The sequence below is a fragment of the Ornithodoros turicata genome, chromosome 1 (assembly GCF_037126465.1).
Source record: "Ornithodoros turicata isolate Travis chromosome 1, ASM3712646v1, whole genome shotgun sequence".
NCBI classification, from domain to species: Eukaryota; Metazoa; Arthropoda; class Arachnida; order Ixodida; family Argasidae; genus Ornithodoros; species Ornithodoros turicata.
Window position 1 is genome coordinate 90,672,185 of NC_088201.1, and position 25,301 is coordinate 90,697,485.

Genomic DNA, 25,301 nt, shown 5'->3' on the forward strand with positions numbered 1-25,301 from the left:
TATCAAACCCTCGCTCGCGGCTGTTCCTAATCTTGTGGCTCCCCCGCCACAAATGCAAGCGGATGAACACGAATTTGAGCGCAGGATAGTTTAGCCAAAGAGCGCATTCCTGCACTGCTCCGCGCAAGAAATCTGTAAACCGAAACCAGTTACTTTCTCGAAAAAAGCACTAAAAGACACACAAAAGACTAACAGAGGGAGCGAAGCACAATTCTGAAGCTGCTAAAATGAAATCTAGCAAAATCTTGGAACTTTACAGTAAAGCGCATAGATTCAGAAATATATTGCCATGCCGAGCGAGGAAATTACTTGCGGGCAGTTGCTTGATGCGGTTCCGATGACATTTCGATTTCACAAGAATGACATATAGCGTTTATTACACACAGGTGGAACAGCTGCGTTGATCGACCTTTAATTCGCAGAACTATCTATGTGTTTCCTTCACAGCTATTGTTGTTTCTAGCACTGTATCCATGCGAGTCTGTCCGTCTTCGAGGAAATATACCCCGCACTAGACCTTGAATCGTAAGTTGTTGTTACTGCGCTTGTATTCGGATTCATTTCATGTCATTTGCATGCACGAATATCGTACTATTATCAGACTATGCGTCCCTGCGAGCTAGCAATAATCTATACGAAAGGCATCGAAACCAGGATATAATAGTCGCAGCTTGAAGGGTTGAGCAGCAAGGTTAATGGAACAAGAAAAAGTTGAATTTCCATTTATCAACGGGCAGGCTAGTCAGTCTAAATTTAAAGCATCCGCAATATGTATTACATATACACCAATGTACATAACGTGTAATGTATTCTTCTGTTGCCCTTCCGCTGTCGTAACTACATTACCAGCTAATTAATCGGCAGATGACATTTAGCTTCACATGTTACATTCATATTCATTGCAGGAGTTTTCCACACTGCAACCGTATTCACACCTTTAAACGTGTAATAATGTGCATGGTCTACGCACTTTCGGGTGTAATATCGCTAATTTCATAATGGAGTAAGGTTTAGCACGAGTTGCCTCTCCTCGCATGTTGTCTATTCTAAAAAAATCACCCTTTCGAAATATAAACATTATTCAACTGTATTGTAGAAACTTCCACATGCTCGATGATCGGTAGCAATGCATATACCTATTTACGATATCCAAGACATAATGGAAGTAGGATTTGCACTGTCGTCTGATCTTTTGTAATGCTTTCTGAATTTTGTACAATATCATCCTGGATATACGATGTTAGGCAACCAGATGTAATGTGCATGGCGCGTACCTTTAAAGATGTGAAACAGTTTACAGTGCACCACAGTAACTGGTGCAAGTGGCACTTTATTATGCACCCTAAAAACAGGACTTCACTGCATAGCACGCTATGCGCCAGCCATTGCCACGAGCATACCTCGGCAAAACTCACTCATGAGCATGCTCAATGTGGCAAATGAGTTGAACATGAGTGAGTAAACGGAGAGCTGTAGCGAGCGGTAACGCAAGTCTCCAGATAACCGCAGGCGCTATGTGGATCAAGCGGATAATTACCACTAAGTGGGCCGCTCCCCGCTATCATCCTAATCATCATGAGAGCCCACTAAGTCATTCTCGATATTCTGAACAGTTACAATGGCAGAAGAAAAACATTGGCGAAGGGCATCTCATGGCGGAAGCGCCTGAAGCAGCTACATACGGCAAAACGTGGCATAACTGACAAGGTTCACACTCATGAGCATGCTAACCCATGCTCATTCATGCTCAATGAGATAAATGAGTTGAGCATGAGTGAGCAAACGGAGAGCTGAGCGGGGAGTTAGTGAGCATGAGTGAGCATATGGAAGGATGAGCAGGGAGTGTGCGAGCAAAGGAAGAGCTGTAGTGAGCGGTAACGCAAGTCTCCAGATAACCGCAGGCGCTATGTGGATCAACCGGATAATTACCACTAAGTGGGCCGCTCCCCGCTATCATCCTAATCATCATGAGAGCCCACTAAGTCATTCTCGATATTCTGAACGGTTACAATGGCAGAAGAAAAACATTGGCGAAGGGCATCTCATGGCGAAAGCGCCTGAAGCAGCTAAACACGGCAAAACGTGGCATAACTGACAAGGTTCACACTCATGAGCATGCTAACCCATGCTCATTCATGCACAATGAGATAAATGAGTTGAGCATGAGTGACCAAACGGAGAGCTGAGCGGGGAGTTAGTCAGCATGAGTGAGCATATGGAAGGCTGAGCAGGGAGTGTGTGAGCAAAGGAAGAGCTGTAGTGAGCGGTAACGCAAGTCTCCGGATAACCGCAGGCGCTATGTGGATCAACCGGATAATTACCACTAAGTGGGCCGCTCCCCACTATCATCCTAATCATTATGAGAGCCCACTAAGTCATTCTCGATATTCTGAACAGTTATAATGGCAGAAGAAAAACATTGGCGAAGGGCAGTCTCATGGCGGAAGCGCCTGCAGCAGCTACACGGCAAAACGTGGCATACCTGACAAGGTTGACACTCATGAGCATGCTAACTCATGCTCATCCATGCTCAGTGAGATAAATGAGTTGAGCATGAGAGTAGTATAGGGGGACCGCTATAAGAACATCGTTTTTCTAATCCAGTTCTAGGAATTTCTCATCAACCACCAGCCAGTTCTAATCCAACACAAGCCAGTTCTAATCCCTTTTGTTGGTGGCCCCACTTTGACAGGCCCCTTTTTGGCTCCACCCCTTCACCCTGATTGGTTCAAAATGACCCCACTTTGATTGACAGGCCCGATTTTGGCTCCGTCCACTTCACGCAGATTGGCCCCCTCCAAACCTACTGATTGCTGATTGATCCGTCCACTTCGCGCTGATTGGCTCCTTCTAGAACAGCTGATCGGCCAACCCAGCGACCCCGCTACAGCTCTATCTTAGACAGACAAGAGGAATACATTGCAACATTTATTGACTACATCATGGCTGTCTTGGAGAGATTGATTCCTTTGATGCTGGGCATGGTTCCTCAGAAATGACGAATCATGTAGGCATCTCTGGGACAGCGGCTAAGAAAAGTTTCATCCTCCGTGAGTTGACACATTCCACGTGCACTGGACGCTCACGTCCACGCGTCAACGTCACGTCACGACGTCACGCTACAACGTCACGTCAACCACTGGACGCTCACGTCCAGTGGTTGAAGGCACGTGCGTAGCAATCCCGTAGCGTTCTTGTCCAGCTTAATGCTGGACGGCATAGGCACCACATGCCAATCTGTGATAGCCAAGATATCTTCAAGGCATTCATTCCCTGTAGATGTTCTTATCGTTCTCCAGCTTTAGGCGTCTTCAGTTGCAGGCATCCAGTGCCAACGTGCATGAGATGAGCGAGAAGAGAACGAGGTATCATATCCGTCCACTGGTCCAAATGACGCTACTCCTTCTTATCCTCTGCATTATCTGAGGGGAGATAGAATGCCCAATTAAATCCCACTATCTCCGTCATCCACTCATGCTTACGATATTCGCAGCTTCCGTATGGGTAGGAGTCGATGTCATTGTATAGGTATCGGTTGTCGTCGTACGCCATCAGACTTCTTTTCACATTTCTGATGGTGTACATGCGCTGTTTTTTTCCCACTACTGACACCTGTTCGTGTGATACACTCGTGTGATTGAACAAGGTATCGTTATACTTATCATGGAGGGGGTGTTTGTGCACAATGTTCTTTTTGACCCCTTTAGCTCTTGCAATTTGTTTTCCACCAGCTAATTTGATTGAGTACAGTTTGGCTTTCAAGCATATTACTTCCTCTATGGGTATGCTACCGGTTTCACTTTTGAATGCACCAAGCCTACCGCGATTCCTCTCACTGTACAGTGGATGACCCCGATCGAAGGAAGACAACTCTAAATGGTCGTCGGCGATCGCACGTAACTGATCTTCGTAGTCCTTGCAGAATAGGCCGAGGATTAGAGAATCCGTGTCAAGGTAGCAGGTAATCACCAAACAAGTGAGCTTGCTCAGCAGAGTTTTGTAGTAGAACGAGTACATGGTTAATTTACTCAGTTCTAAAGTCGTCAAGTCAATCTGCAAGGGGAAATCACATCACACTTTTCTTTTGCGCATTTCGTACATGACACAATCGGGGGGACAAAATTTCCATTCTCACGCATTCTGCCCGACTCCTGAAGCGACTCGCCGTCTCCTCATCGAAGGCTACTCGAATATCCCTCATGTTAAATTTATTTCAAAGCGTTCTTCCAAAGACCGCATTATTTGAGATTTTATAGAAATTTTTTTCGAACGTTGGTCACCGAGGCAACGCGCCTGGCAACATTGTCCTCAAGGTAGGGACGGAGGAATGGTGCCTGACAAAATTTTAGGATTTGGTGAATTTTTGTCACCCTTATGCCCAATCTACAATAGAGTGCGAGCAGCGCGTAATAAATGACGTACTCGACCTTGTCCTTGCACGTCAGCAACAGGTTTTTGCTGTTAGCTGGCTGATACATTAATTCTTCGAGAAGCCCTTGCTGGAATGGCGAGAGCCATTCCTTCGGGACTACCGCCTTCTCGGGAGCCAGGGGGAAGTACTGCGTTAGAGTTTGGATAGATTTTGGATACTCCAAGTCGCACACATACACGTACCCCACCTCCGAATCCGTGGGGTGACGCATAAAATCCACAGAGCTAAAATCCTCGACCCACTCGAAATCGCTGATGGGGAGGTGCTTTACCATACTGAATCCATAAAGATTGTTGCAATCTATGTGTGATATGGTACACCTCCTCTTTATCGGGATCATAGCCACTACACAGAGGGTTGTTAGCCCACAAATGACGCCTGCTCGCTTGACAGAGCCTGCCCCTAATTCCCGATTCGATGGTTCTGTACATCTCCTCGTCGATGATTAACTCCAATTATGCGTGCATGTAATTTAGAATGCATTGCCATGAATAGGAAGCCAGAGAAACGCAATGAAGCAATTCCAATCCGCGCACATCGTAGCACAGTCGTCGGAAGTGCTGCATTACATCAGCATATAATAGGGCATCTGTTTTCTGGTACAATGCATTATAATCCCTCAGATTCGAGCATCCAAAATGTTCAAATACTTGCAGCGCATACTGGTAGTCTTCCTCGCTTATATCCTCCACCGTGAGATCATTTCGGAAGGCAGATTTTGCCGGCAGAGCCAATTCGTCGTACACCGTGAACGAATTAATGTGGCTGTACGGGAATACACCTTTACGAAGCAGAATTGCGTAGTCGTTTCCAAATACCTGCTTCAGGCACTGGAACGCCTCTGTGCCCCTCATGGATTTGACGGTTTCCATGAGCTCTCCCAGCGACGAATTTAGGTACTGCATGGTATCTATGAATTGGAAGGTGCCAATTTCGAACGATCGAATTTCTTCCATGGAACAGGCAACGATGAAGGGAGCTCGCTTCCACCCGAGAAGGTGAAATTCCCGCAGCAGTCCAGTCAAATCGTAGGCCAGATTGTGCACCATGATCGGTAATTTTTCTCTCGTCGTGCAGGCCACGTTACAGGGGCTGCACACGTCGCAATGTAATTTGTCTGCCCGGCACTACATCGCTTGGAATGGTCGTGATGCCGGACTCGGGGTAGATCTCACGCGAACTCCCGTTTACAGTACGCGCAGTGGGCGGCAGCTCTGTGCTCGGCTCGTTGCACATCATTCAGCACCATTGTGGCGGGGAAGGCGTTCAGGGCAATCATCTCGTCCCGCATTTCCATCAAAGCTTTCACGCACTGCGTCGTAGCATCTTCCCCGTGATGCGTCCTGATGCGCATCACCTTGGAGTTGTGAGTGCGCACGAGCACGGCACAGAAGCTAGAGGTGACCTGACGTTGTGTGCCAACACCACTGGGCGCGAGTACGCTCTCCGTGTCCAACGCGACAACGTAGTTGTACTGCTGCTTGTACTGTATTTTATTAAATTCTGCAAAATTTTTGCCAGGTTCGCAAAATTCTAATAAGATTTTGTTCACGTCCGCACACAGGCCACAATGTTTTGCAATGCTCTTTTCCTCGTTAAAAGAGCGCCTGCAATGTTCGCATACGAAACACCTATTGTCTCTCATCAGTAATCGTTTGACGGACTTGATTCCAAAAAAATGTTCATCTATAGCCAATAAGTGAATTTTCTTTTTACACTCGAGTTTTGTGGGTCGCGACACGTACGTGCACTCCCTGATCGACGTACTCGTACAGGTAAACGGATATCTTGTTTTTGTCTTCGAATTCGTCCAGATCAGAAAATGAAACAGGGAAGTGGCTTGGCCATCAGTAATCTGTTGCATAATTTCCACATTTTTTCCACGAATTCCTTTCCTGTGGGTGCAGGAGAGTGAGCGTATTGTATTTAAAACATTCGCCCTCCTTGCGTGCTGGTAAATGGATATTCTTTAACACGTTCCTGCGTTTATCCAAATTCGTGGGAAGTACCCCATTGCACCCGAATTTTTTAGTTTTCACAGCAGAAATACACATTTGAACTTTTTGGACGTCAATGGATACAAACGCACTACCATCGAGTTGGTAATTTTCAATGCGCTTGGTGGACTCCTGAATAACGTCCATCAAAGTATTTGCGATAGCTCCGTCGCTGTGGACTTCGCGAGCAAACGCTATAAAATGAGCTATGTGCGCGGTTATATCCCCTCGATTTTCTTTCATCATTAGAACGTCAGAACAAATGCAAAACCTAAAGGGTATTCTTTGCGCCCGCAAAATAGCAATTATATTGTGGAGGTGGTTCATTAAATATTGTCGCAAGTCCCCTACTCCCTGATCGTGAACAGATGCCAATAGCACGAACGCTTTGACGATACCTCGAAATGCGCTATCAGTTTGAAAGAAAGGCATGAAGGAAATGTCCACATAGGGATGTGATTGCTCGACATGAGCATGCAAGGTGCCAGGTGAAATGTCTGAAGAAGATGATGAATTCTCTTCCAATGGCTCATCATCCCCAATATCATGAGGATCAAAAAAGCAGAACACGCATCTAGGCACTGAAAAAAAAAAGAAACATTAAGAAAATGTGCACCACAGAGTGTGGATGAAAAATACTTACTCTTGAAGCGAGCTCTGCACACTCCCGAAGCGATGCGAAGACTGCTGCCTCTTTACACATCCTCCCCACTTATATAGCGACCTCGCTGCATGCCCCAACATGCACGGGTGCGGGGAGTCGTCATAGCCTTAAAATAACCTGCTCTGCATGTTCAAGGTCGCAGCTTGCCCTTGGCTTCACGTAATGCTCCGTCCCCCTACACTATTGCCGCACCTGAGCGCTAAGTTCGCTCTCATCACATGTCATTCCGATATGCTAATAATATTAATAATAATTGGGTGTTTACGTCGCGAGGCAACTGAGATCATGAGCGACGCCACAGCGGTCGGTCTGTAGATTGTTTTTGCCCACCTGAGGGTTCTTTAACGTGCGATGAAAGCTCATCACACGGCACCCCGTATTTAACGTCCCTCGCGGAAGACGGCGTGTCTAAGCAATCCGATATGGAAGTTGCTTCCATGAGCAGGCAGTCAACCATCCTTTTTTTTGTTCACAGTGGCTGTGGAATTTCAATAATATTACAATTAAATGAAACAAATTGCAGTGAAATGCAGATTCATCCCAGTCAGGAATTTCTACCCTCAGCGTTAAAAACTCAGATACTAACATTTCTGCTCGAATAGCAAAATAGCTATGACTTCAAAAATTAAACACATGCTAACAATCTACCATCAACTGATATCAGATAATTCTTGCATAATGCGACATACACAGCCGCATTGTCCCCGCGTAAAGAACGCACAGGACAAGGGCACACGAATTCACTTAAGCGTGCAGGGAAAAGGCTTAAGACCTCAGGAATAATCTCAGAGTCACCACACATCGCTACACGGCTAACATAAGACGACAACAACAACATACTAGCGGCGGGTAAAATTTGCAAGGCACTGATAAACAAATCCAGACATGCCACAGCGCATGCAAAACATCTAATGGATACCTCCAGTTGACGTCACAAATCAGAAAAAAAGCACATACACGCGCGCGCAGACACACTCTCACTCAGGAATCTCTACTCTGGCTCAGACACAAACATTTCTCTCAAATACCCATAACTGCAAGATTAAGCACTGCTTACTTCATCAACATATCGAGCACCCAACAAAATCTAAGAAACAAACAAACCCACTTTCCGTGATAGAACACTATTCAGCTTTACCAAGCGGTTTTCTTCTGCTTTAGCAGTGAAAGAAGAAAAGAGCCGTGAAAAATTATACGCACTGTTGCTTGACTAGCTATAACTGCAAAAAAAAAAAAAAAAAAAACGAAGCACATGCTAATAAACTGAGAAAAAGGCACTCATTTCTGCTATCAGGTAATTATTGCATAATGGTACATACACAGCCGCATTGCCCTTGCGTAAAGAAAGGACAGGACAAGGGTACACAAATCGAATTGGGAAACTCACTTCTACTCGAGCAGCATAATACGATATACGCTGAATTTTTTTACGGGTGAAAATTGCAATAAGAAGGCACTGCTATGCAGTGCAACAACCCTTATTTCTAAACCAACATTTCATGCAATACCACATAAATTTATCGCTCGAGTCACACGAAAAGGCATACACAATGTACTTACTGGTTAAGTGGGGTGTCAGCTGCACAAACACAACACTCACTAACGTTTTTCACACACACAACACAGACACAACGAGCGACAGTGAACAATAAAAAAATACACGCACTTCTGCTCGCATAGCAAAGTGTCAAGCATGACAAAACACATTTTCTACCACCAGAAAATTATTAAACAGAATAATACAATATTCGCTAAAATTAAGCTTGTGTGGCAAACACATAAGATAAGAATGCGCGGATTGACAGCCGATCCCTTGACCTCAGTCTCATTTTGGGACCATGGGACACACGAAAGCAGATGTCCGTCTTGCGACCCTTCATCAAATTCCTGCAAACTACCGGCTTGATCGACTCTTTCTAAAACCCTGTCAGCGTCGTCAGCATCATCCTCATCACCATCTTCTCATTTTTCCCCAATAGCAATGGGGTAGCATTCTACTCGATGAGCGGAAGTCATCCCCATATCATCGTCATCATGTATTTCTCTCTCTCTCTCTCTCGATAAGAATAAAGCACGCTGCTCTGAGAAAGCATATATCATGAGCTCAGTCTACTCTATTGAAAATGCGATAAACCTTACAACAGCAACGAAGGCTAGGCAATTTTGTATTTATTTTTGTGGTTTCCAGCAGCTCATTACTTTGTGCGAGTCATCAAAAATTAAAAATTTCTGATCTGCTGCTGTTAAAGTGATAAAACAGTGTGCCCGCACGGGGAATCGATAATGGGGCGCGCGTCATTGCGTCAAGCGTATCCTAACTGCGTGAACGGGCCCGATGCGGCTCACGTGGGGACGCGTTTCGAGAGCACTGTTTTACCACTTTAACAGCAGCAGATCAGAATTTTTTAAATTTTTGATGACTCGCACAAAGTAATCAGCTGCTGGAAACGACAAAAATAAATACAAAATTGCCTAGCCTTCGTTGCTGTTGTAAGGTTTATCGCATTTTCAATAGAGTAGACTGAGCTACACATGATATATGCTTTCTCCAAGCAGCGTGCTTTATTCTTATCGAATCGCTCACGCCTGTACAACGAATTCAGAAAGCAGATGATGAAAGATAATGGGTGTGTTCCTCAGGTTGTGTGTTTGTCACACAAGCTTAATTTTAGCGAATATTGTATTATTCTGTTTAATAATTTTCTGGTGGTAGAAAATGTGTTTTGTCATGCTTGACACTTCGCTATTCGAGCTGAAGTGCGTGTAATTTCTTATTTTTCACTGTCGCTCGTTGTGTCTGTGTTGTGTGTGTGTGTGCAACTGTGACCCCACTTAACCAGTAAGTGTTTGCCTTTTCGTGTGACTCGAGTGATAAATTTATGTGGTATTGCATGAAATGTTGGTTTAAAAATAAGGGTTGTTGCACTTGCATAGCAGTGGCTTCTTATTGCAATTTTCGCCCGTAAAAAAAAACAAAAAAAAACAGCGTATATGGTGTTATGCTGCGCGAGTGGAAGTGATTTTCCCAATTCGATCTGGGTACCCTTGTCCTGTGCTTTCTTTACACAAGGGACAACGCGGCTGTGTATGTAGCATTATGCAATAATTATCTGATAGCAGAAATGGGTGTCTTTGTCGCAGTTTATTAGCATGTGCTTCGGTTTTTCAGCTATTCAAGCAAAAGTGTGTGTAATTCTGTCGTTGGCCCACACGGTGCAAGATTTGCTCGGGACCGCACTCCATCAAGGAGTGCACTGCGCGGCGGCAACCAAGATGCTCCAACTGTGGAGGTCCGCATGCGGCTTCCCACTCTCTGTGCCCGCGCAAGCGGTCAGCGATACAACGGTTCCATATGGAGGTACTCCCCACCATTGTGGGCCCGGTGGTCAGCAGTACCGGCGATCTTCGTAATCGGCACTCCACCAACGTGGTGTCGCCCCCCCCAGCGTGCGCCGCCTCCACATCGGACTCAGCGGGCTCCAAAGCACACAAGAGTGTCGATGAGAGAGCCACCGATTAGCCTGGATGCCCAGCACCCCCTGACGTCTTCGCCTCCCTTGCGCCAGACCTATACGGATGTCGTCAAGAGGGCCGCTGCGGTTCCACAACTTCGTGCACATGCAAGCACACCACTCCCTCCGCGCCCGAGGCAGTCTGAGCGACAAGTGAGCGGTGATGCCACGGCAGCTGTGCTGGTCCCTCTGATTCTGGCCGTCCTCAAGGCCATCTTAGCGGCGTACCCGGACGCCGCTGGACTCCAGGAGGTCCAGGCCTTGCTCGCTGCGGAAAAGTTTCTGACCGCGGGTCATGGACCATCTGTATAAGCGAGCTACTATTCTCCAGTGGAATGCGCGTGGTCTGCGTACGAAGTTGCCAGACCTCAAGTTGTTTTTATTGAAGTACCGGACTCCCATTTTGGCCATCTGTGAAGCATACGTGAAGCCAGACTTCCGACTTAGTGGATATACCGTCTTTGGTCAGCAGGGGATGTCATCTTGGAGGACGGTGCTATGTGTGCGACAAGACTTGGCTGTGACGCAAGTACACACGGCGAGACAGTTTCCTTTCGACTGCGTCCACTGCAAGATTCTTCTTGGGAAATTCTCGCTGACTGTTCTCAGCGTGTACGTGCCGCCGTCAGTCCAGACGACAGCCCATGACCTAAGACTAGCTCTGGCAGGGGCGGGTGATCCCTTCCTTGTTGTTGGGGATATCAACGCTCATCACCCCTTGTGGGGGAGTCGCAGGCGAGACAGCAAGGGGTCCCTGTGGTGCGACATCATTAAAGACCTGGATCTTTGTGTCCTAAATGACGGGTCTCCAACATTCCTCCGTCGGGACTACTCAACAGACGTATTAGACATTTCGCTGTGTTCGAGGGACGTTTTTCCGTACCTGACGTGGTCCACAGACCTGGGCGGAAGAGGTTGTGACCACGTTCCTATATTGGTGTCCTGCTCCAAGTACGCATCCGGGGCAGGCCGCAGAACCGTACGGCTAACAAATTGGCAGTCCTTTCGTGAACTGTGCAAAAAGGACGTGCGCGTGGGAATGACCGCAGGCGAATTTACCGGCCATATTGTGAACTCTCTGACGTCTGCCACCACGACTGCAAAGATCAGCGCTGGCCACGCAGGTACGGATCCGGAGGTGGAGCGTTTGCGTGCCATTCGAAGACGGGCAGAGCGGAAGGCTCGGCGATCCGGCCAACTTCCAGATGCACAAGCCGCGCGCCGTGCGAATGCGTCGGTACAGAAAGCATTGCAGGCTGTTGACAAAAAAAGATGACGTCAGTTTTGCGCGTCTCTGACTCCGTTTTCAAGCCCTGCGAAGGTCTGGCGGATTGCGCGGAGTCTCCGCGAAGCTCCTCCCGCGAGGAATCCCTTCAGATCTCTGGCACTCTCAGTATCTAGGCCTGAGAAGGAAGTTGCCCACGACTTCTGCAAAATTCTGGCAGCACAGTCCGAGGCAGCGAAATGTGCAGCCTTTCGGAGCCACGCATTGGAGCTGCAGCATGCTATTAGTCAAGCCCCGTCAGTGTCTGACCCTGACATGGACGCAGACCTCACGTTTGCCGAGGTCAAGGCTGCGCTGGCACTCTCCCACAAGAAGTCGTCGCCCGGTCCAGACAAAGTCACCTACGTGGCGCTCCGCAATTTGGACGACGCATCCCTTTTGGCGCTCTTAGAGGTTTACAACACGTCATGGAGGGATGGGCAGGTCCCTGCCGCGTGGAAGGAGGCACGGGTAGTCCCCATCCTGAAACCGGGGAAACAACCCTCCGATCTGGCGTCTTTCCGACCCGTGAGCCTCACCAGCTGCTTAGGCAAGGTCCTTGAACGTATGATACTGCACAGGCTCGAGTGGTGGCTGGAGCGAAGACCTGTTTTTCCTCGGGAAATGGCGGGTTTCCGCAGACACCGTAACTCTATGGATTCGGTGCTCGATTTAGTCTCTTCAGTCGAAGAAGCGAAGGCGCGAAGGAAAATAGCGATGGCTGTCTTCCTGGACATCAAACGGGCGTACGATTCCGTAAGCCATCCCTGTGTTATTCATGGGTTGTTGCAGGCCCAGGTGCCTCATAGGGCGTTGACGTGGCTCTCCGACTTCCTCCGTCAACGGAAGATTTTCGTCACTACAGGCGAGGGGGACACGGAAAAGATCACTGTGCCACAGGGAGTTCCTCAGGGAAGTGTCCTTAGCCCCCTGTTATTCAACATTGTCTTGATGGGCCTCAAGGAGTGCCTTCCTCGGAGGGTGCATCTGTCCATCTATGCTGATGATATTTGCGTCTGGACTGTTGGCAAGTCCCGCCCTGCAATTCAGCGTCGGCTCCAGAGCTCACTTGATGCCATACATGCCTACTTCCTGAACGCAGGGATGGACATCTCCACTGAGAAAAGTGCTACCCTTCCGTTTACCCGGAAAGAGATGCGCCGGTTCCAAGTACACATCGGGGGGTCCCCGTTAGGGCAGGTCAGGCACCACAGGTTCCTCGGTGTTGTGTTGGACCGCAACCTGTCGTGGGCAAGACACATTGACTATCTCTCTTCAAAGGCGCAACGTTGGGGAAATGTGATACGTCACTTTGCCGGCTTGCGCTGGGGATGTACTGAGCGGGACCTTCTTGCACTCCACAAAGCGCTTGTTCGTGGCTCAGTAGTCTACAGCCTTCCTGTGTTGCACGGACTATCACGGACGTCCGAACACAAGCTCCGTTGCGTCTTGGCGCGCAGCTTGCGGACCTGTCTTGGCGTTCCGCGTTGCGCTGAGACGAGGATGGTGGTAGCCGAGGCCAGGGAACTCCCAATTGGCGTCCTCCGAAAGAGAGAAACTTTCCGCCACTACTTGCGATTGCGCGCTCACCATCGCCGTCACCCGCTGGTACAGAAGCTTCGTAAGCGAAACCGCAGCAAAATCGCGCAGTGTGCGCAAGAACTAACGGACCATATACCTGCCTTCACTGTTGCCCCATCCGCTTCTTCAGTAGCGCCATGGACACTGCCGAGACCATCCATCTTGTCTCACATCCCGGGGATCAAGGGGCCGAAGAGCCAAACCCCTGCTCCAGTCCTCAAGCAGGCTACTCTGGAGTGGATGGACGCTGCATACGGAAATCAAACCGCTGTATATACGGACGGTTCTTCCACTACCGGCGGCTCATCTGCGGCATTTGTAATCCCAGACATCCCATTTCACGTGGGTTCCGCCTATCGCACCGCACCTCGGCCACCTCTGCGGAGTTGTATGCCATCCTGCTATTCCTAAGGTCTATTTTGGATCACCACCCCCGCCTCTGGGTGGTTTACACAGATTCGCGGGCAGCGCTGCAGTGCATATACAGCATGGGCATCCGTGGCTCCTTGGCTCCGGTGGTAGTGAACATCCTAACGACACTCAAGGTTTTAGAAGACAGGGGCCACCGGCTCACCCTCCAATGGGTCCCTAGCCACATTGGAATAAGAGGCAATGAGGTAGCGGATCGGGCAGCTGCTGCAGCTCACCATCGCCGCTTAGCAGTCTCCATCATACCTTCGACTGGAGATAGGCGCTCCCTCTTGTCCGCTTTGACGTCGCCCTGGGCCCATCAGGAATGGTGTCATGACATCACCCGGTGGTCGCTTCTGTATGCTGTTGACCCAACGCTTTCATTTGACATGCCAAGCGGTTTCCCTCGCCTCTTTACGTCTCTAGTGCATCGTTTACGACTTAGCGTCGCATTCACCCCTGCACTCCGGTATAGGCTGGGCCACAGCACCACGGCGCTGTGTACAACTTGTGGTTTACCGGCAACAAACCGACACATTCTCGAAGACTGCAGCCAGTACGTACGCGAGCGACGGGCCTTTAAATCTCAACTTGAAATGCTGGATCAGAGGCCATTCAACATCTGCAAAGTTCTCGGCCCATGGAGTAACCCTGGACACCAGTGCCGTGCACTTGGCGCTCTTCTTTCCTTTCTGAGGGCCACCGGCCTCCTTCACGAACTGTAGGGATTTCCTTCCCTCGTCATCCTTTCATGTGAACCTTTTTGGAATGGGGTAGGGTCCTGCACTCAACGCAGGGAAACATCCCACATCATCATCATCCATTCATCTATGTTGTTGTTGTTGTGTGCAATTTTTCACGGCTCTTTTCTTCTTTGACTGCTAAACCAGAAGAAAACCGCTTGGTAAAGCTGAATAGTGTTCTGTCACGGAAAGTGGGTTTGTTTGTAAGATTTTGTTGGGTGCTCGATATGTTGATGAAGTAAGCAGTGCTTAATCTTGCAGTTATGGGTATTTGAGCAGAAATGTTGGCGTCTGAGCCAGGAGTAGAGATTCATATAAAGCACCTCTCCTTCTGCATACCCGAGCTGCTGTCTGTGTGTGTGCGCATGTATGTGCTTTTTTCTGATTTGTGACGTCAACTGGGGATATCCATTACATGTTTTGCATCCGCTGTGGCATGTCTGGATTTGTTTAGCAGTGCCTTGCAAATGTATGTTGTTGTTGTTGTCATCTTATGTTAGCTGCGTGCCGATGTGTGGTGACTCTGCGATTATTCCTCAGGTCTTAAGCCTTTTCCCTGCACGCTTAAGTGAATTTGTGTGCCCTTGCCCTGTGCGTTCTTTACGCGGGGACAATGCGGCTGTGTATGTAGCATTATGCAAGAATTATCTGATACCAGTTGATGGTAGATTGTTATCATGTGTTTAATTTTTGAAGTCATAGCTATTTTGCTATTCGAGCAGAAATGCTAGTATCTGAGGGTTTAACACTGAGGGTAGAAATTCCTGTCTGGGATGAATCAGCATTTCACTACAATTTGTTTCATTTAAGTAATATTTTTGAAATTCCACAGCCATTGTGAACAAAAAAGGGATGGTTGAGTGCCTGCTCATGGAAGCAACTTGCATATCGGAATGACATGTGATGACAGCGAACTTTGCGCTCCCCCAACAACACAGAAAGGTCCTGCGATCGTCCCCAGGATGCCAACCCCGGATGACGATGACATCCTCAGGAAGTTATAATCTGGTCCTCCCAGTGTTACCTCCGTGTTAAAGTGGGACTCCCGGTCATATCACCTGCACATCCTCAGGGTGTCAACCTGGAACACTCGCAGGACCTTGTGAGGACGACTTCACCTGCACCCACCTGTACCTCATTTTTCTGCGTATAATTTATACGAAACCAGACGCAGTCCTGATAACTTCTCTTTTTCCATACATCTTGATTAACTTCCGCAATACAATCTCGCTGTTTGTTTCTAGTACAATTCATAACTGACAACGAGCGCAGCGGTTTAAAGAGAAAGCAGAGAGAAATATAAAAGACGCAAAAAAAATCTTGTCAGGGGCACAAAGTCCGAGAAACCCACTCCGAAAGAATTCTCTTCCAAAGCCAAAACAGACACTGTTTATTGCTTATAACGCGATCCTCTGTACATTCGAGAGTCTTGCTCGCCTGTGACACAAAACGAAGGGTGAGCTATCCATGTTTCTTTCGATTACGCAAAGAAAGAATACTCAAAGTGAGGAATTGATAGAAGTATTAGGTGCACATCAATGCAAAGTCTATGTTTCTTACTCCTTTTGGTTTGAGACATTCACGTAGGAGCTTTGAAAGTCAAAAGCAGTGTGACAGAATCGCGCGTTTCTCTCCATTCCACGAGTAATGCACTCCATTTATCATAGACATTCATCCTTTTTAGATGCAGAGAATTTTACTCTGGGCCACCCTTTATTTCAGAAAAATGTCAATCAGGTCCCAGGATCGGCCCAAAGAGAAAACAAATGTGTTTAGAAAGTCTGGACAGGTAAACTAAATAAAGTAATATTTCTGGTCCCGCTAGCTACCCACAGGTACGGGCACAGGACGTACCTGAATGACTCTCCACGGACAGTCTGAGAGTGTTATCCTCAGGACGTCCTGAGGATAACCTCAAAGGACGAGGACACGATGACACTGTGGGGACGTCCTGAGGACCGCGTGTGTTCTTTGGGTCAGGTGCGGCAATGCGGACGGAACATTACGTGAAGCCAAGGGCAAGCTGCGACCTTGAACATGCAGAGCAGGTTATTTTAAGGCTATGACGACTCCCCGCACCCGTGCATGTTGGGGCATGCAGCGAGGTTGCCGCTATATAAGTGGGGAGGATGTGTAAAGAGGCAGCAGTCTTCGCATCGCTTCGGGAGTGTGCGGAGCTCGCTTCAAGAGTAAGTATTTTTCATTCACGCTCTATGGTGCACATTTTCTTAGTGTTTCTTCTTTTTTTCAGTGCCTAGATGCGTGTTCTGCTTTTTTGATCCTCATGATATTGGGGATGATGAGCCATTGGAAGAGAATTCATCATCTTCTTCAGACATTTCACCTGGCACCTTGCATGCTCATGTCGAGCAATCACATCCCTATGTGGACATTTCCTTCATGCCTTTCTTTCAAACTGATAGCGCATTTCGAGGTATCGTCAAAGCGTTCGTGCTATTGGCATCTGTTCACGATCAGGGAGTAGGGGACTTGCGACAATATTTAATGACCACCTCCACAATCTAATTGCTATTTTGCGGGCGCAAAGAATACCCTTTAGGTTTTGCATTTGTTCTGACTTTCTAATGATGAAAGAAAATCGGGGGGATATAACCGCACACATAGCTCATTTTATGGCGCTTGCTCGCGAAGTCCACAGCGACGGAGCTATCGCAAATATACTTTGATGGACGTGATTCAGGAGTCCACCAAGCGCATTGAAAATTACCAACTCGATGGTAGTGCGTGTTGTATCCATTGACGTCCAAAAAGTTCAAATGTGTATTTACGCTGTGAAAACTAAAAAATTCGGGTGCAATGGGGTACTTCCCACGAATTTGGATAAACGCAGGAACGTCTTAAAGAATATCCATTTACCAGCACGCAAGGAGGGCGAATGTTTTAAATACAATATGCTCGCTCTCCTGCACCCACAGGAAAGGAATTCGTGGAACAAATGTGAACATTATGCAACAGATTACTGGTGGCCAAGCCACTTCCCTGTTTCATTTTCTGATCTGGACGAATTCGAAGACAAAAACAAGATATCCGTTTACGTGTAGAGTACGTCGATCAGGGAGTGCACGTGTCGCGACCCCCAAAACTCGAGTGTAAAAAGAAAATTCATTTATTGGCTATAGATGAACATTTTTTAAAAATCAAGTCCCTCAAAGGATTACTGATGAGAGACAATAGGTGTTTCGTATACGAACGTTGCACGCGCTCTTTTAACGAGGAAAAGAGCATTGCGAAACATCGTCGCCTCTATCCGGACGTAAACGAAATCTTATTGGAATTTTGCGAACCTGGCAAAAATTTTGTAGAATTTAATAAAATGCAGTACAAGCAGCAGTACAACTACGTTGTCGCGTTGGACACGGAGAGCGTACTCGCGCCCAGTGGTGTTGGCATGCAGCGTCAGGTCACCTCTAGCTTCTGTGCCGTGCTCGTGCGCACCCACAACTCGAAGGTGATGCGCATCAGGACGCACCACGGGGAAGATGCTGCGAAACAGTGCGTGAAAGCTTTGATGGAAATGCGGGACGAGATGATTGCCCTGAACGCCTGCCCTGTCACAATGGTGCTGAATGATGAGCAACGAGCCGAGCACGGAGCTGCCGCCCACTGCGCGTACTGTAAACAGGAGTTCGCGCGAGATCTACCTCGTGTCCGGCATCACGACCATTCCAAGCGATGTAGTGCCGGGGAGACAAATTACATTGAGATGTGTGCAGCCCCTGTAACGTGGAGTGCACAACGAGAGAAAAATTACCGATCATGGTGCACAATCTGGCCTATGATTTGGCCGGACTGCTGCGGGAATTTCACCTTCTCGGGTGGAAGCGAACTCCCTTCATCGTTGCCTGTTCCATGGAAAAAATTCGATCGTTCGAAATTGGCACCTTCCTATTCAGAGATACCATGCAGCATGCAGTACCTAAATTTGTCGCTGGGAGAGCTCGTGGAAACCATCAAATCCATGGGGGGCACAGAGGCGTTCCAGTGCCTGAAGCAGGTATTTGGAAACGACTACGAAATTCTGCTTCGTAAAGGTGTATTCCCGTACAGCCACGTTAATTCTTTCACGGTGTACGACGAATTGGCTCTGCCGGCAAAATCTGCTTCCGAAATGATCTCACGGGGGAGGATATAAGCGAGAAAGACTACCAGTATGCGCTGCAAGTATTTGAACATTTTGGATGCTCGAATCTGAGGGATTATAATGCATTGTACCTGAAAACAGATGCCCTATTATATGCTGATGTAATGCAGCACTTCCGACGACTGTGCTACGATGTGCGCGGATTGGAATTGCTTCATTGCGTTTCTCTGGCTTCCTATTCGTGGCAATGCTTCTAAATTACACGCACGCATAATTGGAGTTAATCATCGACGAGGAGATGTACAGAACCATCGAATCGGGTGTTAGGGGCAGGCTCTGTCAGGCGAGCAGGCGTCATTTGTGGGCTAACAACCCTCTGTGTAGTGGCTATGATCCCGATAAAGAGGAGGTGTACCCCATATCACACATAGATTGCAACAATCTTTATGGATTCAGTATGGTAAAGCACCTCCCCGTCAGTGATTTCGAGTGGGTGGAGGATTTTAGCTCTGTGGATTTTATGCGTCACCCCACGGATTCGGAGGTGGGGTACGTGTATGTGTGCGACTTGGAGTATTCAAAATCTATCCACACTCTAACGCGGTACTTCCCCCTGGCTCCCGAGAAGGCGGTAGTCCCGAAGGAATGGCTCTCGCCATTCCAGTGAGGGCTTCTCGAAGTATTAATGTATCGGCCAGCTAACAGCAAAAACCTGTTCCTGACGTGCAAGGACAAGCTCGAGTACGTCATTCACTACACGCTGCTCGCACTCTATTGTAGATTGGGCATGAGGGTGACAAAAATTCACCGAATCCTAAAATTTTGTCAGGCACCATTCCTGCGTCCCTGCATTGAGGACAATGTTGCCAGGCGCGTTGCCTCGGGCACGGCGTTCGAAAAAAATTTCTATAAAACCTCAAATAATGTGGTCTTTGGAAGAACGCTTTTAAATAAATTTAACATGAGGGATATTCGAGTAGCCTTCGATGAGGAGACGGCGAGTCGCCTCGGGAGTCGGGCAGAATGCGTGTGAATTGAAATTTTGTCCCCCGATTGTGTCATGTACGAAATGCGCAAAAGAAAAGTGCGATGTGATTTCCCCTTGCAGATTGACTTTACAATTTTAGAACTGAGTAAATTAACCACGTACTCGTTCTACTACAAAACTCTGCTGAGCAAGCTCACTTGTCCGGTGATTAGCTGCTACCTTGACATGGATTCTCTGATCCTCGGCCTATTCTGCAAGGACTACGAAGATCAGTTACATGCGATCGCCGACGACCATTTAGACTTGTCTTCCTTCGATCGGGGTCATCCACTGTACAGTGAGAGGAATCGTGGTAGGCTTGGTGCATTCGAAAGTGAAACTGGTAGCATACTCAGAGAGGAAGTAATATGCTTGAAAGCCAAAATGTACTCAATCAAATTAGCTGGTGGAAAACAAATTGCAAGAGCTAAAGGGGTCAAAAAGAACATTGTGCGGAAACATCTCCTCCATGATAAATATCACAATACGTTGTTCAATCACACGAGTGTATCGCACGAACAGGTATCAATAGTGAAAAAAAAACAGTGCATGTACACCATCAGAAATGTGAAAAGAAGTCTGATGGCGTACGACGACAGGCGATACCTATACAATGATGTCGACTCCTACCCGTACGGAAGCTGCAAATATGGTAAGCTTGAGTGGATGACGGAGATAGTGGGATTTAATCGGGCATTCTTTCTCCCCTCAGATAATGCAGAGGATGAGAAGGAGTAGCGTCATTTGGACCAGTGGACGGATATGATACCTCGTTCTCTTCGCTTGTCTCATGCACGCTGGCACTGGACACCTGCAACTGAAGACGCCTGGAGCTGGAGAACGATAAGAACCCCTACAGGGAATGAATGCCCTGGCGATATCTTGGCTATCACAGATTGGCATGCAGTACCTATGCCATCCAGCATTAAGCTGGACAAGAACGCTACGGGATTGCTACGCACGTGCCTTCAACCACTGGACGTGAGCGTCCAGTGCACGTGGAATGTGTCAACTCACGGAGGATGAAACTTTTCTTAGCCGCTGTCCCAGAGACGCCTACATGATCGTCACTTCCGAGGAACCATGCCCAGCATCAAAGGAATCAATCTCTCCAGGACAGCCATGATGTACTCAATAAACGTTGCAATGTATTCCTCTTGTCTGTCTAAGATAGAGCCATAGCGGGGTCGCTGGGTTGGCCGACCAGCTGTCCTAGAAGGAGCCAATCAACGCGAAGTGGACGGATCAATCAGCAATCAGTAGGTTTGGAGGGGGCCAATCTGCGTGAAGTGGACGGAGCCAAAAGGGGGCCTGCCAATCAAAGTGGGGCCACCAACCAGAGGGATTAGAACTGGCTTGTGTTGGATTAGAACTGGCTGGTGGTGGATTAGAAATTCCTAGAACTGGATTAGAAAAAGGATGTTCTTATAGCGGTCCCCCTGTACTACTCATGAGTGAGCAAACGGTAGCTGAGCGGGGAGTTAGTGAGCATGCGTGAGCATATGGAAGGCTGAGCAGGGAGTGTGTGAGCAAAGGAAGAGCTGTAGTGAGCGGTAACGCAAGTTCCCAGATTACCGCGGGCGCTATGTAGATCAGCAAGACAGTTACCACTAAGTGGGCCGCTCCCCAATATCATCCTAATCATCATGAGAGCCCACTAAGTCATTCTCGATATTCTGAACAGTTACAATGGCAGAAGAAAAACATTGGCGAAGGGCAGTCTCATGGCGGAAGCGTCTGCAGCAGCTACACGGCAGAACGTGGCATACAAAATTCACACTCATTCATGCTCAATGAGATAAACGGTGGCGCCAGTAATACTGGCCAGTAAGCCAGTAATACTGGCTTCGCACTGGGCTTTCAGAGGTGAGTCAGTCACCCTGACGGGAGGACATCACGTTCCACGTGACCTTCCGTCGCCACTCGCTCAAACGTCGCCCACCTACGCATTGCTGATGAAGGCCCAATAAGGCCGAAACAGCTGTCTAATGCTGGTGTGGCGACGTTTGGGACTTATAACCGCATAAATATACAGGGTGTCCCAGAAAACGTGTCATTGAATTATAATAAAAAAACTACACCACCTAGAGTCATGCGGTCAATGGCATGTGTTCTTACTGGGGTTTTGCCACCTCCTCGTGTGAATGTCGTGTAACGTATATTTAATTATGTAAATTTTTGCGAGCTTAAGTCGGAAATTTGCCTAGTAAAGGTCACTTTTTTACCCCACCAATGTGAAGAGCGTGTCTAATTTAGTCAAATTAATGATAATTGACAGAGATATTCAGAAGCTATCCCATCGGAAAAAATAGCCGTACATCATGCTGTACGGAGGTCGCACAGAATAGCGCACGATGAATTTTTCAGCGCAATCTTTGTCAGTCCGACTAAAGGAGGTTGGGAACCCAGCCCTCCCCAACCTCGCAGAAAGAGACAAAACAGGCACGGCTTATCACGTCCGACTTTCGCTGGGATAATGCTTTCCCTCTCCCAATTTTAGGAAATGTTTTTTTTTTTTTCTACTATCACTCTGTGGGCTGGCTTCGGAACCTCCTTTCGTCGCACTGCGAGCGATTGCGCTCAAAAAGTCATCGCGCGCTATGGTCCGGTGCTCCGAAAAGCATGATATTCGGCTATTTTTTCCGATGGGATAGCTCGTGAGTATCACTGTGAATTATCATGAATTTGAGTGAATTCGGCACGCTCTTCATATTGGTGGGGTAAAAAAGTGACCTTTACTTGGCAAATTTCCGAGTTCAGTTCGCAAATATTTACATAATTAAACCTGGAGTACATGACATTCACATTAGGAGGTGGCAAAAACCTAATAAGAACAAATGCTGTTGACCGCATGATTCTAGGTGGCGTAGTTTTTTTATTATAATTCAATGACACGTTTTCTGGGACACCCTGTAGATCCTCACAGGATGGAGTACGCGCCACTAGAGTCACTAAATATGATAGGATCACTATAAGTATCTTCGCTCAGCTCAGCTATAGTCGTGACGATGCCCACTTGAGTGCGGTCAACAACGGCAAGCTACTTCGACACCCCCCACCCCCCACAGGTGGGCGCCGCCGCCATCTTTTTTTCTTTGTGGGTGCATATCAAGTGTGTTCGTAGCCTCTGCTCTTCAATTTTGGTCGGATTATCGATCAGATTTTCTATGATTGTTACACTTTTCCCTTGTGGGTATAAAAATTTTGTCTTTCTCACAGTTTGCAAGCTGGAAAGGGATATGTGACCGGATGGACTATAAACCGGCTTATACAGCAGTTCCGTGTGCATCCAACTTGATATTTGATAATCATAATGATGTCTAACCCTGCTTTTTGTTTTGGTTACGTTAGCTACTTTTAAAATCTCGTATCCAGTTTTTTTTTCCTCTTTTGCAGGACCACATAGCAAACAATAGTGACGGGAAAATCGCACTCGCCATGACCCTTCGCTTTTGTATCATTGTCTCTTTGACACTACTGAAGACCGCGCTAGCTGCTAACTACAACCTGTCACCTTCATGTGGAACAACGAAACGGGACTTCCTTGCGGTATTGTTTCGGCACGGAGAAAGGGCCCCGCTGGGAACTTTTCCGGGAGACCCAAACCCACAACATCCCTGGCCTTTCGGTTTCGGGGAATTGACAAGAGATGGAAGGGACAGAATGAACTACCTCGGCATGTGGCTACGACACAGCCTCGGAGAATTTATGACGAGCGATACACGCGACGTGGGTGCTAGAAGCAGTCCAGCGCCAAGATGCTTCGACAGTGCCGCGCTGCTCCTGGATGAACTTTATCCTGCATCTGGGAAGTGGGCGTGGCATGAGGGTGACCATTGGCAACCAGTGCCAATAACTTCGATGCCGAAGGACCACGACAAGTACACGTAAGATACCTCTCCGCAATAATCGGGATAACCGTTGAAAACGATGAAATTTGGAATAGGTAGATTTGGTAGACTGATTAATCGATTTGTTATCGCAGTTCCGTGTTCAACAGTTTTTTTTTTTATCTTTACGTATATATTTTTTTAAAAAGCTGTGCGAGCAGCACTAATGCAATTTTTGCGGGCGAGTTATGGGGTCAAGCGGACGCCCTGCGGGAAAGAGCACGTAACTACTGGACGACTAACTACCCAAGATTCAGTAATTAAGTTTTTAATTATGTCTTCGGGAAAATGCGAGACAGCAGAACTGGAGGCAGTCATTATTGGGATCCAGCCTCTTTGTTGTGACTCATGCTACACTGTAAACTGAAAAACACCCTTATGGGTGTAAGTGGCTTGTCCTATAAGTGACACCTCTTTTTACACCATATGGTCTGGAACACACTTTTTAGAGGGTGCATTCTGTGTGAAACACCATTTGAAAGGGTGCTTTTCCTTGAAAATGCCTTCTTTTGCACCCTTTAAACACCCTTTTACGAGGGTGTAAAATTGTTAAACACCCTCCTAAAATAGTGTATAAAGGGTGCAAAAGACGGCATTTTCAAGGAAAAGCACCCTTTCAAATGGTGTTTCACACAGAATGCACCCTCTAAAAAGTGTGTTCCAGACCATATGGTGTAAAAAGAGGTGTCACTTATAGGACAAGCCACTTACACCCATAAGGGTGTTTTTCAGTTTACAGTGTACGGTACATCTGCCTCTTACTGTTTCTGCTTGTTGTATGTCTATACGCCGCCGGTATGCTGCTCGGGCCCAAGCGTTCAGAGATGAGGCTGCCTCATACAACAGTCACCTGCAGTCAATCGACCCCGCTGCAACTGTTCAAAATGGGTCAATCTTGCACTCCCCTCTGCACTAGCTGTGGCGTGGTGGGCGATATTCCCCACTGCATCCTACACTGCCGGCAACACCGTCTGCACCGTGACGCCCTCTGTCGTCGTCTATTCCAACTTGGCTACGGTACTATAACACTGGCTACCTTACTGGGTCCCGTTCGTCAGTCGACCCAGTGGGCAGTTACCACTGCGCTCCTCCGCTTTCTCGACGCTTCGAACCTTGTCAACGCCTTGTGATTGTGTGACCGTGTGTGTGACTTTTCAGTTTTAAATTTGTGTTCTTGCTTTCCTTTTCTTTTTCTTTTCTCTTCTCCTTTTCTTTTCTTCCCCCATTTTCCATTTTTTTGGAATAGCAAGCCCTCCGTCTGGCTTACCTTTCATTTGTTTTTTCTTAATAAACATATTCCCCCCAGCCTCTTTTTAAAAAGTCCTGGAACGAGCACGTACTTTGAGATATAAATGGCCAAATTTTGATATATAAAGGAGAGATACAGATATCAATCAGAGATGCATGATGACGATGATATGGGGATGACTTCCGCTCATTGAGCAGAATGCTACACCATTGCTATTGGGAAAAAGTGAGAGGATGACCTGACGCCGCTGACGAGGTCTTAGAGGGAGTCGATCAGGCCAGTAGTTTCAAGGAATTTGATAAAGGGTTGCAAGACGGACATCTGCCTTCGTTTGTCCCATGGTCCCAAAATGAGTCTGAGATCAAGGGGTCGGCTGTCAATCCGCACAAAGTCGTTTGCCAACAAGTGACGCTCCCTCCTGTAAGTGGC

The 25,301-nt window shown here is 47.5% G+C and overlaps 1 protein-coding gene across 1 annotated transcript in view; it reads left to right on the forward strand.

Moving 5' to 3' along the window:
• Window positions 1-423: 423 nt before the first annotated feature.
• Window positions 424-25,301, forward strand: part of LOC135378459 (testicular acid phosphatase homolog) — a 32,015-nt gene continuing 7,137 nt past the window's right edge. Inside the window, exons 1-2 of the mRNA XM_064611514.1 lie at window positions 424-525; window positions 23,130-23,620. Coding sequence (XP_064467584.1) covers window positions 23,172-23,620 — 449 coding nt within the window. The 5' untranslated portion in view covers window positions 424-525; window positions 23,130-23,171. The remainder of the gene's footprint in view (window positions 526-23,129; window positions 23,621-25,301) is intronic.